The sequence below is a fragment of the Thunnus thynnus genome, chromosome 17, assembly GCF_963924715.1.
Source record: "Thunnus thynnus chromosome 17, fThuThy2.1, whole genome shotgun sequence".
NCBI classification, from domain to species: Eukaryota; Metazoa; Chordata; class Actinopteri; order Scombriformes; family Scombridae; genus Thunnus; species Thunnus thynnus.
Genome location: NC_089533.1, coordinates 27,303,002 through 27,318,639, shown reverse-complemented (window position 1 = coordinate 27,318,639; position 15,638 = coordinate 27,303,002). Strand labels below are relative to the sequence as shown.

Here is a 15,638-nt window from a genome sequence, read left to right as displayed (position 1 = left end):
GTTTTGTTGCTTTGAGTGCCATTGATCAGGCTAATAAATGCTCATACTTTATAATGGTCCTGCTTTTTTCATTGTGTGCTAATTATCCCAAACCCTCTCAGCTCCAATGCAAAGACAGGATAATGTGATAAAACGGCCTCTGCAGCACCAGTGTTGTTGAGACCCTGCAGCTGGAGCAGGTCAGATTATTGATCTGCTCTGTGAAACACAGAGAACAGTGAAACCTACATTTAATGCGAACCGACCTCGACCTTCAGATGCGCAAGGTCACCTGTAAGAAATGCAAATCCAGCTCCATAAATACGTTTTAATTCTCCTAATGCGCCCACTGGCCCGATTTAATGAAAAATGGAAAAATGCCTCAATTCCCCCGAGTCTCGTTTTTTATGGAAACAACTTCTGAAAGCATGAGAAGGAGAAAGAGAGAGATTACAGTCTGTTTAGACATGGATTCCGTTTCTTTACCATTCCTCCCAGTAACACACGCACACACACACACACACACACACACACACACACACACACACACACACACACACACACACACACACACACACACACACAGAAGAAAGAAGCAGAGTGGGAGTTTCGGGCCTCTTTCTGTGCTGTAAAACTTTATGGCGATCTGGGGCCCAGTTGTCATGGTAACCAGTTATACGGGCTTGACCGGGGGTGTGGATGGAGGAAGGGGGTCCTCCATTTGCAGAAGTGTGTGTGTGTGTGTGTTTGTGTGTGTGTGAGAGAGAGAGGTGGGGGGTAACTCTTCTTCTGTTTATAATTATAGGGAAAGTGAGAAAGAAAGAGGGGATGAATGTGTGTGTGTGTGTGAGTGTGGGGGTGGCAGGGGCTGGGTGTGTGCAAAAATTGGAAAGGAGGATGGAGAGAGAGAGAGAGGATGTGTGTGGAAGAGAGAGAGGGAGAAATCATTGGAATGTCACCTCTGAAAGCAGACGGTTCCTCTTTCCATAACACACACACACACACACACACACACACACACACACACACACACACACACACACACACACACACACACACACACGCACATTTTTACCACAGGGCCCAGGCAAACCAGGCCTCACTCCGGGAACTTCAACGTCACAACTGGTGGCGGAGAGGACCGGGAAAGGACCGGGAAAGGGTAGGGTAGGGAGGGGGCTTAATTTCTCCGGCACCAAGGTGACTGACAGAGGGGGAAAATATTGCAGACACACCCTCGGAAAGATCGAAAGAAAAAAGGAAACTGGTTTGTCCATCCCGGTGTTTGATCAGCGCCGTGCGTCCTGCGTCATCCTGCCTGCAGCCTCCAAACACGGTGAGTTACTGCTGACTGCCTCTCTGGCAGCTACCCAGACTACTATCCTATTGCACATTTGCTGATCTGCTTAGCTTTCAGTGAGGCGGTGAAAATTCACCATTTACAGACAGATTTGACTCATTATCGTCAATTTACAGTGCTGTGCGATCCATGCTGAAAGTGACACGAGAATAGTATTAAAAGTCTATCTGGACACCATATGTGCGTTTGTTCACAGATCTGTACACACTATTTTTACCCAATATCCATCTGGGCCTCACATGCAGCTGAAATGTCATTTAGTCCAAATCATCCAAACATTTGCATGAGTTTAGCGACTTTGTCCCCTAAGAAATTACTAACAAGAGCCGGTTTGATTCAGGACTGGTGTTTATGTAAAACTCAATTACCGTTTTAATGATCACCATTCTCGCAGAGAGATGATCTGTTTGGGTTACAACTTCTGGAGACAGGAATTAGCCCATAACAACCATGTCATTTTTTCACACCAGGAAAATAAGCATTATAGATGAGCATTTTACATGATTGCATTTTCTTCCACTAAAGAGACAACTTTTGATTTTAAAATACCTACCTACTTACATTTCTCTCGAAACATTTAGCGTCAGTTCTGAAGCCAAATAAAACCCGAAAGCTCAAGCGTCATTAAGTCAGAACCTACAAACACTTTCTTTCTACTTTTTTATTTGAGCTTTGTGCAATAACAATATGAATGGCAAAAGAAGTAACATAAACACAACGTTAGAGACGCTAGAGGTGACAAATCAGGAACAGATACAGAATACAGACAAGAGTTAATTCACAAAAAAAAGAAAAGAAAAAAGAAAGAGAACAAACAACTATGGTGCTAGAATTACTACAGGCTATAGAGGAATGATTTTTCATCTGAACTCATAAATCTTTAGATATAATTAATTCAATCCACAGAAAGTGGTCTAGGTTTTTAGAAATTGCTGCATCAGTAGCCTACTTTCCATTAAAGCTTTATTATTTGTTGTATTGTCTCGATTTACTTTCACGCTGATTCAAATACGACAATTAAACCATTTCTCATGTGCACAGTAAGCAGTTTTCATCAGTGTGACGTCCTAATACCACAACTGCAGCAAATAATGCTTCCTCCTTGTTTATAAGGAGGGTGTAGAGTTCGATGAGGTGATGTGTCAATGACAACAGCGACACTTGCAGGCAGAAATGGTGCACTGCATCCGTCCCATCACACTCCCTGTCCTGTTAGTGAGCAACACTGGAAGAGTTTGCTTTGTTTACAGAGGCCAGCAGTATATGGTCTTCTTCCTCTTCCTCCTCTCCTGGAGGGTCAAATCCTTTTTATTGCACCAAAACAACAGCGGCTGCCACTGCGCGTCTGTACAGCATCTACAAGATTATAGAATCGTATTAACAATAGACTTTCATGAGATTGTTTAAAACTATATATATACATATATTTTGCCACCACTGCCAACATTCATTTCCTGATATTATTCAGCTTTGATTCATTCTTATGTTCAGTCAAACTTATGTTAATTACCACTTTTATGTCAACATTCATAACAGGCTATTAGAGTAGTACTTGTATAATACCCGCTATTTAATACTGGCTAAACTGTTCATAATTGTAACACTTAACAGTATATTTTACCCCTTTTATTTGTGCTACTATTATTGCGGAATAAAAAACAGTTTATGTCTGAATTTTTAGTGTGGAAATTGATATTCCTCTCGCTTGTTATTCGTTTGTTTATTTAGAGCTAGAAAATGATATAATATATATGAACCATCAATATGACGTATATAATGCGAAATGTTTGATATACAGAGATGTTTCAGCCGCTTAAGAAGCTGCACGCGCTTTCAATAAAGCGACTGAACGCTGGATGAGGATATTTAAGTAAAATCAAGATAAACCTTTTTTTTAATTAGACTATTTTATTTCAGTACATACAAATAAGTAACAGCAACGAAAAATGTAATATATGAACCTGTGACATTTCTATTGTTTGATAGCTCGAGATAAAATTCACACATGGTCAATTTTAGTGCGCTCTGTTTGTGGGGAAATAAACGTTTTACTTGTTTCACTTCTGTAGTTCTGTTCAACTTTGATCTCAACATTTTTTAAAACAAAACCAGTCTTTTCTTTTGTAGTTACATCAGCAACCACTTTCACTTCTCTTTAGATTACATCCTAAACTTTTCACCAGGATCCATCCTGTGCGCTGTGCTGCATTCCTCAGGAACATAACAATACTTCATAGAGCATCCGCTGTCTTAGAGCAATGTACGGGCCTAATCGGAAGGGAAATTCCACAGCGGGCTGCTGCATAAAACTGGACTGTAATTGGATGCAGCTTAAGGATCAGGCCGCCTCTGTCTCGGCCTCCTGCCCGCTTTCAGGCTCCGAAACACGCGAGGTTCTCATTTGAAGCAGCGGTGAAATATGGACAGAGAGCGTTTTAATGGAGCCTGCAGTCGATGTCCCATTATAAAGAAGAAAGAAGGAAAATAGCAGACAGACTTTGGGGCGTGGCCTGCCCGTGAACCCCAGACTGCCATTGGCCGACTAACAGGAAGCGTTTCCAGCCAAACTCTGTCACTACACCCATCAGCCCAGGACATCACCCCCCTCCCCTCCCTAGCCCCCTTCACCTCCTCCTTCCAAATGTTTTCCCAGCAATGTCAGAGCGCAACTCAAGCAGTTACCATGCGTCTCCATTAACTCTTTAATGGACGGCTGTTGCCCCATTATGTCCCTTCTCATCTGCCCCGCAAACTAAAGACTCCAAAGTGGCTAAAAAACGGGGCTGCCGTGTCCGTTACCATGTGAGAGTAGGTGTGCGCAGCAGACGGCGGGGAGGATGATGCGTCAGGAGCAACAGCAACACGAGCTACAACCCCGATGTCACCTCAGTGTCAGCCGCCGCCAGGTGGGCTCGAGATGCAGCCGTTACCGCAGAGCCTCCACCAAGGCTTCGGTACCGAATGGTGCAAGACGCACCTAGGTAGGTTCCCGGTTATGGATAAGCGCAGCGCACGTGTTTACTGCTCGCAGCATTCAAACAAAAACGAGCCCCCCTCCTCCGTCACATCCTCCTCCTCTTCCCACGTCACTCAGGAACCGAACCGGCAGCTCAGGTCCAGACCGCCGCCTACAACCGGACACATGCCCGGTTTTAGCAGCCTGACAACTGAGTCACCGAGTCATCATCTTCACGGTCATCACGGATGCTTCTTCCAGGGTGCGTCTGGTGCGAGCTCGGTTTCGGGACTGGACTCTGCTCAGCGTCACAGTAACAGCGGCACACCGGATACGTTTAAAATCCACCAGAGCAGCTTTGCACTCCATCATAACCGGATCTGTGGTGACGGTGGTGATAGCCAAAGAGGAACTCTCTCATTGCTACCGCACCCCGTGCACAACTTCCCTCCGGTGGAGACCTCGCGCCATCTGCAGACCTCATATCCTCCGAGCTTCCTCCTGGATGAGAGCGACCCGTTACCGTTGGATTCTGAGGATGACGGCAGCCGGCTGATCACTGACGTAGAAGAGGAGGTAGGAGGAAGAGGAGCGATGCTGATGCCCCGTGACAGAGGTCAAGATGACTTAATGGAAAGGACTGACGAAAGATGTAATTCGGTTCCGGTCCAAAACAGCCGCAGGGTCAGCTGCAGCAGCGGCGAGGAGGAGGAAGGCCTGATAGGGGAAGAGCGGACGGTACCGGGACCACAAACACAAGGTATGGTTGATAGACGGAGGAGAAGGAAAGAGGATGACAGGATGGGCAGAGAAAGAAATGTGACTTCGAAGAGTGAGAGAGGAAGAGAAAGAAGAGATAAGGAGTGATGAAAGCAGAGAGGGAAGACAATAAAATACGAACGGATGAAGGAAGATAGAAAGAAGGAAAGAAGCGGGGTATCAGCTCAGGAGAGAGCAGGGGTGTTCGGGATGGGTAGAAGAAGAAAGGATTGATTGGGGGGGTGGGGGGATGTGGTGGGGAGGGGGGAGGGAGGGGGGGCGGGGGGGGGGGGGTGTTTGGTCTGGAGGCGAGACAAGGTGACTCCTCTGTCTCTCTTTCCTGTCTGCCTCACACTGTCTCTCTGACTTCTTTTATTTCGTTTTATGACCGGCCCTTACAGACAAAGAGAGTCATTTTGCCCCCCACTACTCTCCCTGAAATGAATTTATTGCTCCACCAGGGTTAAATTGCCCTCTTCCCGTCCAGCAGCCGGACAGGAAGGGCTCGGCTGGGCCTGCTGTGGTGCCAGACACACTCTAACACAAACCAAACGCCTGCGTGTCTCAGAAAAAAAAAAAAAATTAGCTGTATATGGACTTTACCTTTTAAAAAAAGGCAATGGATGACTTAAGAAATGATTAAATGATCAGTAATATGAAGGACTTGATGGAGATAAAACAATAAGAGGCTTTAAAGTGAATAAATATGGATCTAGACTAAATAAATAATTAAAATGCAGTCATAAGCACATTGCAGCTACTTCCAGTTAGCAAAAGAAACAAAAGCGCACAGACATGCATAATTCCTCCTTACTTGCATTTCCTCCAGAGCAAAGTATTTAATACATTTTTAATTATTCCTTTTGACTGAACAAGCTACAGTTTTCCACCTGAACGTCCAAATATCACGTTGATAGAAAATCTGTGTATTTATTTTTGCTTTGGCCCAGTCAGTGTTTTGTCGAGCACACAAATTGCAGGTTAACAACAATTTGGCCTCTTGACTTACAGATAAAAAGAAACAACATTTTATGTGTTTCCTCTTTGATAAGTGAAAAGATAAGCCAGTATTGCTGCTTATTTTATATTTGAAGGGAAAATAGGCACAACTCTGCTGTAAAAACTACTTTGAGGATCAAACTGAAAGCATTTCCCTCAGTCAGGACAGAGACGTGCTTAGGATGTTTTTTTTTTAAATATCAAAATTCTGTGTTAACCCAACATTTATCAGTTGGCAGAATCTTGCAGCTGCTCTGAGTCAGAACAATTAGAAAAAACACGAAGCAAAAGGAAAATTTTAGTTTTTCCCCTCTGCATGCAGCACTGTGACCACCATCCCATAATAAGCAACGAGAAAGGTTTGATCAATATACATATTTTTAAAATGGCTAAATGAGACTCAATAAGCAGAAGCCTTGGTATGATGGAGTGTTATAAATCACCTGCGTGTGATCGTTTCTGCTGCAGATTGTAGAGTTATTTATGCATTCTTTAATATAGCTTATATCTGTTTGATCTGAGAGAGAAAGCAGTGATACCAAGGTGAAATCACATCTACTTAGTGGGATGGGAAGGTTGTCATCGTAAATTATTATTATTAAACCATAGGTTTAGCTTTAAAGCGGCCAGAGCCTGTCAACATACAAAGAAACGTAAATTCATTTTTAATATTGGCTGAAGGCTGCTACCCGCTGCTCCTCTCAGCTCTGATATGCAGGAGGATTTCAAGAAAGATAAAGAGGCGGGAGGATTTTCCTGCCTAAATATGGCGACGCGTAGATGTATGAAACTGCGTTTTGTACCAAAGCGGATTGAATAAAAACTGAAACATAGCGCACTGTGCACAGAGACAAATAACCTGTAATTTACAAGAAAGCTAAAAGTGCGCAGAGAGGTGTGTGAAAATATCCTCCAGGGTGACGTCATGGCTGTATCTAGCTGTGGGACTCTTTCATGCATCAAAATGCAATTTTAATTATTCCACCGTATACACACACAAGACTGCTTCAGTTTACTCTCAAGATTAAAATGACAAAATCATTTTGGAAAATGAAGAAGTGCGTGTACATCAGTTTGTGCATATTATTACAGTTCGTTTCTAAAATGAAATGATTTATTAATTTCATTTTTTAAAGACTTTTCCTTTTGTTTGTTTGTTTGTTTTTGGTAGTTCTGATATCTCTTAACATTGAAATGTATAAATATTTTACCACAGTTGTAAATGTTTATTATCTGATTGGACATCAGTCATGACGTCCTAACATGCTGTAATAACCATTGTAATGATAATAATAATAATATAGAATTGTACATTTAGTGTTGACATCGTCTATTATTAATAGTAATTAGCTCTAATTATGGAGGAGATATTTAGGCTAATAATGCAAATAAAAATTGTATTATTTACTCATTTACGGGCAAACTTACTAAATACAACTGATGGTTTTATCTCTTATGGTGACGAGTTTCAGCCCTTCAGAATCCTTGTTCGTAATATTTGAACATGGAAGAGTCCATGTGTTGTGTGTAGTTATGCTTCCACCACGTCATACATAGTTTAGTTTGCAAATGAAACAAACTCTCTAGGCTTCACATCCTGACAGCCTTCCTCAATAAAAACATATTCCAGAATAGTGGCATGTGCTGAGAGAGTGACGTGTCAACACGACATTCCCGAAATAATGAAAGTAGGGAAAAGTGTCTGACCTGTAGTTCTTCAGCTTATAACTGTCCAACTGTAGTACATTGCTACCTAAATAAAAATACCAAAAATAAAATGTAACATTACAGAGTTCCATCTTTATTTAAAACACACACACACACACACACACACACACACACACACACACACACATTCATTCTTTAGATTTTATGATTATTTAAATGATTTTATGTTTTTTGTATTTTGCTCTTCACCCAAAAAAATCAAATGCAAATTAATAAAAATATTTTCTCTATTTTATGAAGAAGTTGGATGGCAGGATTGTGTTTGTCAGTTTCCTTTAATAACAACATTGTCTTCTTTCCTTTAAAAGAAGTCATTTCAATAGTTGAAGGTAAATTATAATATATCAAGATGTGACTGTTGTCTGTCTCCCTCTGATTCTCTCCAGATGAGCTCGGTCAGAGGCGCCCGGTCCCGGCGGCGGATTGCCCGGCAGTCGGCGCCTGGCTGTCGGCCAGAGCCGACAGAAAGAAGCGCTGTCCTTACACCAAGCAGCAGACCCTGGAGCTGGAGAAAGAGTTCCTGTTCAACATGTACCTAACCAGACAGCGCCGCCTGGAGATCAGCAGGAGCCTTGACCTGACTGACCGCCAGGTAAAGATTTGGTTCCAGAACCGGAGGATGAAGATGAAGAAGGAGCTGCACAACCGGAGCTGCGGGGCCGCGCGGCATCACCTCAGCACCTGATGGACTGATGCAGGAGAGGAGCTAGACACCTTCCAGCTCGGATTATATAAAGCTGGGAAACACAAGGGGATGAGGAAGAGGAGGTGTGAACCTTTTTTTTAACTGAGCATGCAAGGTCTGCTACAGTTCTACAAACCTTTCAAACTTTGGACGCATACATATATACCACCTAATTAACTTCCAGATGATAAGGTGCTCATGTTGTTTGTTGTGTGCTGGACTTTTTGGCGGATCTTTTTCTTTCCACGTTGAACCAGAAAAAAAGAAAGCATCTAAATTGGGCGCGTGCATTGGCCTGAGATGTGGCGGCCACTGGAGGATTCAAGGCTGAGCACATGACCCGCACACAAACTGGCGAAGCTTTCCGTTTTAAAGTCCTCCGACACCTCAAAGGAAGAGGAGAGGCTTCAGAGGGAAGTAGGCTGGATATATTGGGGGTGGGGGGGGTGGGACATTGTCTAGTTGTTTTGACGGCTTTTACAAGTTCCAGCTCGTCTGTCCACTTTTTTTTTTTTCAAATACAAACACAAGGCCTTTTATATTAAATTAAATTACATTTTATTTTCGTTTCTCATCCAGGCAACTTGGACTCAGTCTGCCTGTCTTCATCTAATGGTGAGTGTGTGCCTTTTTTCTGTGCATAATGACAGGAAGTTGTTAAGTAAAAGGCCACAGACTGTTTACAACTTGATGAAGCTGATTTGTAATGATCACTTTTTATTTGTAGCACTCTCACTCATTTTTTTCCAAGTCGGAAGGATGTGAATGAACCGGGGCTGCAGCCTGGATTATAGAAATACTGAGGTCACAACACAAGCCTCACCACTCTCAGATGCCAAAAATAAGATCTCTAAATTTGTTTTAGTGGATTTTTTTTTATGTTTTATTTATCCTGTTAACTGTTTTTGCAAATTTTACTTCCCAACATGAACATCTAATTAATGTCTGAAGAAATGATCAGTCTTTATATATTTATTTATTATTTTAATCTGCTGAGAAAAGACCCTGCATGTGTGAGTTTTTTAATTGTAGAATGTAAACCCAACCAGGTTTTTAAAACACACAATTTCCCCCCAAAAATTACAGAGATGACATTGATGCAAGCAATGTCTTTAGCTTTTCAGTGAAAATTACCTAAAATTTCCATATTTGTAATTTGTGTGTTTTTGAGAAGAATATTTCCTTTTTGTGTAACTCTGTAAAGCTGCTCTCCTGTCTCTTGTTTCTTACCATAACACACTGTTTTAATAAAGTGCTTTGATTTTCTACTGTTACACACTTGACGTGTTAGAAACAGTGACTTTAATGGCAATAATTTCATAATTCCACTTAATAATAATTTTTGATTTGTGGTGTGGTGGTATTTCCTATCATGTTTACCATAATACTAGGTGTTTCTTCTCTAAAACACACTGGAATTCCATAATTATGATATATTATAATTATACATCTAGCTTGCCTCTATGGTTGTCATCTCCTGTCTTTCCAAAGTCAAAATCGGCAGCTGTAATTTGACCCAAAATAAACCAGCCTGCACGTTGGAGATGGTGCAACTGTGACACACAACCAGTCAAAACAATCAGGTTTATCTGTTCTCCTTAAATTAAATGAACATAAGACTTTTCCAAGAGTTTGTTTTTTTATATATTGAATAACACATGAAATATGTAGAGGAGGTGGAAGCTTTCTTTAAAAATGTAATCTGTTTTCCTCTCTGCCAGACTCAGTCAGACAGTAATGTTATCAGGGAGCTGTGACTTACCTTTAGTTGCATTATGTTGGTGATGTAAGAGTAAAGGCTTATTCTACTGTGGCCTTTCTCTGCTGAACGCATGTGAAAACACAAGGAATAGAAAGGACAGCGTGGTACGAGTAGTCCCGTTACTGTTACTGCTGTTGTGGTAGTATTAAATGAATCACTAGTAGTTATAACATTAGCAGCACTACCAGTATTGAGTATCCAGATATCATATATTTATACCACTGGGGATCAGAATTCCTGAGATTTGTAGTTTTGTTTCCCAGTTCAGTCTGAACTGTGGGAAACATTTCAGTGGTTCTTCTGTAATGTTTTAATATTTCCTGTGAGAGCTTTCTATTTTCTATTTCTGAATTTTGACGAGTTCCACTTCCTGTTCGCTTAGACGCAACATACAGATGGTGTCAGATTTTTCCTTCAGACAGCGAGAGGCAAAGATAAAAAACAGACAGACATATTTCATCATCCTTTATGTACTGCATGGTCAACAGATCAAAGAGTGCACAGGTATATGTACAGAATATTACAACATACAGTACTTTTTATCTACTGATTTCTCACAGGAACAAGTTATTTTCATATAAATTTCAACATATTTTAATGTTTATTTCCAGTTCTTGAAAGGACTACAGATGTGGTGGTCGTAATGTGTTAATAGGAGCTGTTGTTGTCATAGCATTAGCACCAGTGACAGTAGCAACAGTGGTAGTAGTGTTATTTATAAAGTCGAAAACTGCTTGGTTGCTTCCACAAGGTCTGCATTTAAATCCTGCAAGAAGCATCACATATCTTTCTGTAGTACAAATGCACCATGACATCAGGCTCCAGCAGTATTGTCAGTGTCAGATGGACTGAGTTGTAGTAAATGTCTCCTGCTGTCTCTCTATTTCTCTTTATAGCCACACTAAATAACTTTTTTTCCTGTTTCTTGGCTGATCCAGGGTAGATTTTCAAGACTGGCTACAGAAAGGAGTCTTACGTACTGTATTTAATCAGTTGCTGTCCTACTCAGGGGTTCCATACATGTGCATATGTCAGGGTTATAGGTTATAGAATTCAGTTCCAGTTGGACATTTCAACATGTTAAGACAGGACAGAGCCATGTTTCTCAACCTGACCATCACCCTGTTTCATCGCAGGCTAAATGTGACACTCTGAGTCGTTATGTTGCATGAGAAGCGACCCATGGGGCTTTAATGTGGAGCTTTGATCAGGAACACATGGCTGAACTTCCTCTGCTGCTGCAATAGCCAGCTGCTGTCCGTTTGTTAGGAGAGGAGAGGAGGAAAAGAAAAGACAGTATAGAGCAAAGAAAGCAATGCGGACTATAATTCAGTGAGGAGAAAATAGAGAAAGCGAGGAGAGCAAATACAAACAGTGTAGCAGGAAGAAAAAAGAAGGAAGCAAATAAGGAGTGGAAATGGAAGAGGAGAAGAAAAGATGGAGAGAATAATAAAAAGGAGGGAGGGAGGAAAGTCTCAGTTGCCTGGCTGCAGGCCTGAAGGCGCCATGTTTCTGCAGCGCCACACTGTCTCCAGCTTCATCTCTATCCGTCTGCATGTCTTCTTCTCTACATGCCTGTTCCCATTTCCTGTCTGTCTCTGCTTAGTCGCTTTCTCCCACCTTTACTTTTTACCACAGGGGTAATTGACCAACTAGTTTATTGGTGGTTGGAGGAAGTGGAGGAGGTGGTTGTACCAGTGCTGGGTATTACTGTGGTTTTACGGTTTTTATTGCCCCTTATTGCCTATTGGTGGTCAACAAAAGACACTCCAAAGGAAGGTTTGCGCCTTCCTTTGTCATCCTTCCTGTCTGTCTCATTCTCTTTTGATGGCTGGCTTTGTCTCCGAGGCAATCTACTGAACACATATGACATATTTTTTTCCTCTTTTTTCACAGGCATCTTCATCTACTAAACCCATCCCCTCAACATGATTCCTACACTTATCTATAAAATCTGACTCACGTCCTAGCTAACTTCAGGCCGTCTCTGCTTCCTCACAAAGTTCATGTGCCATCACCTCGCCGCTTTTCTGCCCGGCAACAGATGATGGCAGAGCAGCTTGAGAGGTTTCCAGATTTCTTTTCACATTGGGGTCACATAGTTGGATATTCATTAAGCCAAGCAGGAACCTGGTGCTGAAGGGATTTGACTTGTTAGATATGATTTACACCAGCAGGCTGACCTCCTGCTGCTGGATTCAGTCACATGCACTCTAATCATTTGATTTTAACCAGAGGAAGGCAGCGCTGCAACTCTTGCAACCGTCACACAAAAATTTTAAGCGAGTTATTGTACTTGCGTGACGGTCGAACTGTAATTCAGTTTTATTTGTCAGTCTTTCAAATGACTCTTGGCATGTTTAAGCCTCGGTCTGGTTTCTTTAGGTGTTTTGATTCTGTGCCACAAATGTGAATTGAATGCCAAGTAAAATGTGAAAAACAGACCAGCATGGCTAGCAATGGAGAGCAGTTTTGGGGGTGATAGTTAAACCGATGAAAGAATCTAACACTATAGGTAATGAGGTTTGTGCTAATATGTTCTGTAAAGTCATAAACAGTGGAAACAACAAGCAGCAACAAAGCTCCCTCCTTTTCCTGGCATGTTCTTGTATTCTACAGTCTTTAGACTACACATCCTTGCTAATATTAAAGGAAATCTCTGCTTTATTACATTATTAGATCTTATCCTCATTTGTGCAGCCATCAGTTCTACCAGTTATGATAAAAATTGTTCACGGTGGAAGTAATTACTGCAATCTCAGAATACGGCAACATTGCTAAAAGGAAGTCAGACAGGGCAAGAAACATTCAGATAATCAGACAGGTCGTAAACAAACCGATAGTTTACCAGATTATCTAATCCACTTTATTTGGAGGTAAAAGCTAATAATTATTAAGCCAGCAAATTGGTATGAAATTTGCTGACTGCATTCATGCTCCTAATGAGATAAGCCTTTTTGATTTTAATGGCCACAGAGCCTTTCGTCTTAGTATTGCATCATCATATGTAACACAATAAAGTGTTTAAACAGAAATGATTGTCAAAATGTTGATGGAGAGTTTTGAGGAATGACAGCATTGATCATTTGTTTAAACAATTCAAACCTTTTCCTTTTCCTCTTTTGGTTGTGTGACTAATAACTATCTTCTCTCAAAAGCTTAAAATTGTAGTACCATACAACCACTTTGGTTGGGTGCACAAATCATGCAACTTTAACACACGGGATCACTGTTGGCGTCTCGTCCTCCTCCCAATAGTCAACACTGACTACATTGACTACGTTCTTTCCTTAATCTTAACCAAGTTTTTGTTCCTAAACTTAACCATAGAGGTGACAGATCAGAAAATGATCTTATGATGGTCATTTGTAATGGTTTTGGAAAACAATGACAAACAATGTCATTGAGATGATCAACCCTATCACTATACAAGTATTTACAGAATCAGAAACGTTCTTTCCTGTTGATGTCGCTCTGTTAACCTTCTCTAAGCCCAGAACCAGCTGGAGAGATTCTGCCGGCAGTTCCAGTCAATGCTGCTGCCATGAGATTCACTGGATTGAGACAGGAGCTGTGTGATGTAGGTAGTTTCAAGTTGTTGGGCTGGATGCTTAAGATCACAGGAACCTGAAACTGCCTGAATCACACCAGTCTCAAATGCACACAGCTGCATGCCAACTGACTGAGGACAAAACCAAACACAGCCAGAATGACCTCTCTCAGCTGTGTAGTGTTTAGAAGGCAAAGGCACTTTCTCTAAGCTGCTAAATAGACACTGTAAAAGTTAAAACAAACTGCAGCCTTTTCAGATCGGTTGCTTTTGTCAAAAGCCACATGTGAATTCAAAACATATGTTCTTTGAATCTGAAATTGAAAATAGGCCCATGGTGGTTTACCCATGTGTTGCTGCATCAGAAGCCAAAATAAATATTGTCTTTGTTAGCATGCAAGGTGCTTCCAAATGTCTTCATGTTTTTTCTTTCTGGGTGTCTTTGGTAATATTATCTACCATATTAAAATAACATTTTTATCAGCATGGTTTGTCTTTGGATTTGAAATGAAGTTTTGTAACGTGAAGTAATTATTCTTTTACAGTAAGTACAGGTGAAAATGCAAAAGTAGGAATGCATCATGAAAAAACAAATATCGCGTGAATAATAAAATGTGTCCAAAAAGCACCTGTGCTCTCAATTCTTGTTTCGATTTTAACGTGACCTTTGTTGGATGAGTGAAGTCTATCCAGTGTCCTTTAGGGGTGGTTTGTTTCACAGTGGACTAATTGGAAAGGTTTATACACAATTATATCATTAAAGTGGAACTGAAATAAGATTAATTTAGCCAAGAAATCAGTGTATACTGTATATATTTGGTATATGTTTTGCCTTGTGTATTCTTTGGTCAAAATTGAGAGGAAATTAAGATTTATTTATATTTCATGCATTTATAGTATCCCTTACCAGCGTTCTTGAGGGGGTGTGAATTTTTAATTCTGACTAAAAATGTTGGTACTGTAATTTGATTGGTCCAATATCTGTGTGAGCTAAAAATTGTTCATTGTATCACTTTAATTCCAAAAGCCACACACAGTTAACCAACTGGAGTCCAACGTGTCTGTGATTTGAGCACTCTATGCATTAGCCTACTACTACTATGTGTGTTGTCATAATGACAAGGAGTAATGTACACAGTGTTGAGGTTACAGGACTAGCTAAAAGCCCCTTCTTTTAATAATGTGGGACATACACAGTACTTTGTGTGCAGGAGCTGCTGGTAACTCAGCAGGTGTTGGAATAACATGAACAAAAAATAATGTTTAGTGGAACTCAGCGCTAACGTTAGCATGCTAGGTTAACTAGCTTCCATTTTCTGACTAACGAGTAGCATCCATGGTACCTACACTACTTTCTGCTAACAATCAATGCATCACTTTAGATTTTATAGATGTGAAAATAACCATGGTGTGACTCTTCACCTGTCAGTGATGACATTATGATTATTCATGATTCAAATGTCCGAAATCTCAATTTATTGGTCTCTGTAGAGTAAACTACTGAGTGCCTGTTATATAGGTAGCAGTGAATGTGTGAACGAGGGACACAGCCACTGTTTCCACAAATATATCAAAAAATGGTTTTATCTTTTTTTGAAAAATCTCACCTTATACACAATACCTGCAGCATCACTATAGTTTATATTTCCTTCCTTCAAAATTTCAGTTTGACTTTAATGACAAGTAAGTCGTTCCTGTCAACAACCTGTCAAGACTGTGTCCACCCACACAGGTATGCTCAGGTTGAAATGAGCCATTGCTCTGCTGAGGTCATTAAACATAAAGTTAACGGGTGCAGTAGAGTGAGGGAGATGTCAATAGACCCTTTTCACAGCAGACATTTTGACTGGTCATAGCAGC

General features: G+C 41.0%; 1 protein-coding gene across 2 annotated transcripts; it reads left to right on the top strand.

Annotated features, from left to right (window-relative positions):
• The first annotated feature begins 3,734 nt into the window (after window positions 1-3,734).
• Window positions 3,735-15,431, top strand: LOC137201471 (homeobox protein Hox-D9b-like). 2 transcript variants are annotated; one of them, XR_010932183.1, is made up of 3 exons: window positions 3,735-5,055; window positions 8,168-9,081; window positions 12,125-15,431. XR_010932183.1 is itself a non-coding variant. In XM_067616558.1 (2 exons), the coding sequence occupies exons 1-2, from the start codon at window positions 4,218-4,220 to the stop codon at window positions 8,464-8,466; spliced, it is 1,137 nt and encodes a 378-aa protein (XP_067472659.1). In that variant the 5' UTR covers window positions 3,735-4,217; the 3' UTR covers window positions 8,467-12,117. The 2 variants fall into 2 exon arrangements, 1 of the variants encoding a protein (XP_067472659.1); XM_067616558.1 differs by lacking the exon at window positions 12,125-15,431 and having other exon boundaries at window positions 8,168-12,117.
• Window positions 15,432-15,638: the final 207 nt, after the last annotated feature.

Excerpts from the sequence above, each read along its gene's own strand:
- LOC137201471 (XM_067616558.1), top strand. The coding sequence starts at position 4,218 with ATGTCACCTCAGTGTCAGCCGCCGCCAGGTGGGCTCGAGATGCAGCCG. Across the intron at positions 5,056-8,167 it reads ACCGGGACCACAAACACAAG|ATGAGCTCGGTCAGAGGCGC; the intron begins GTATGGTTGATA and ends GATTCTCTCCAG.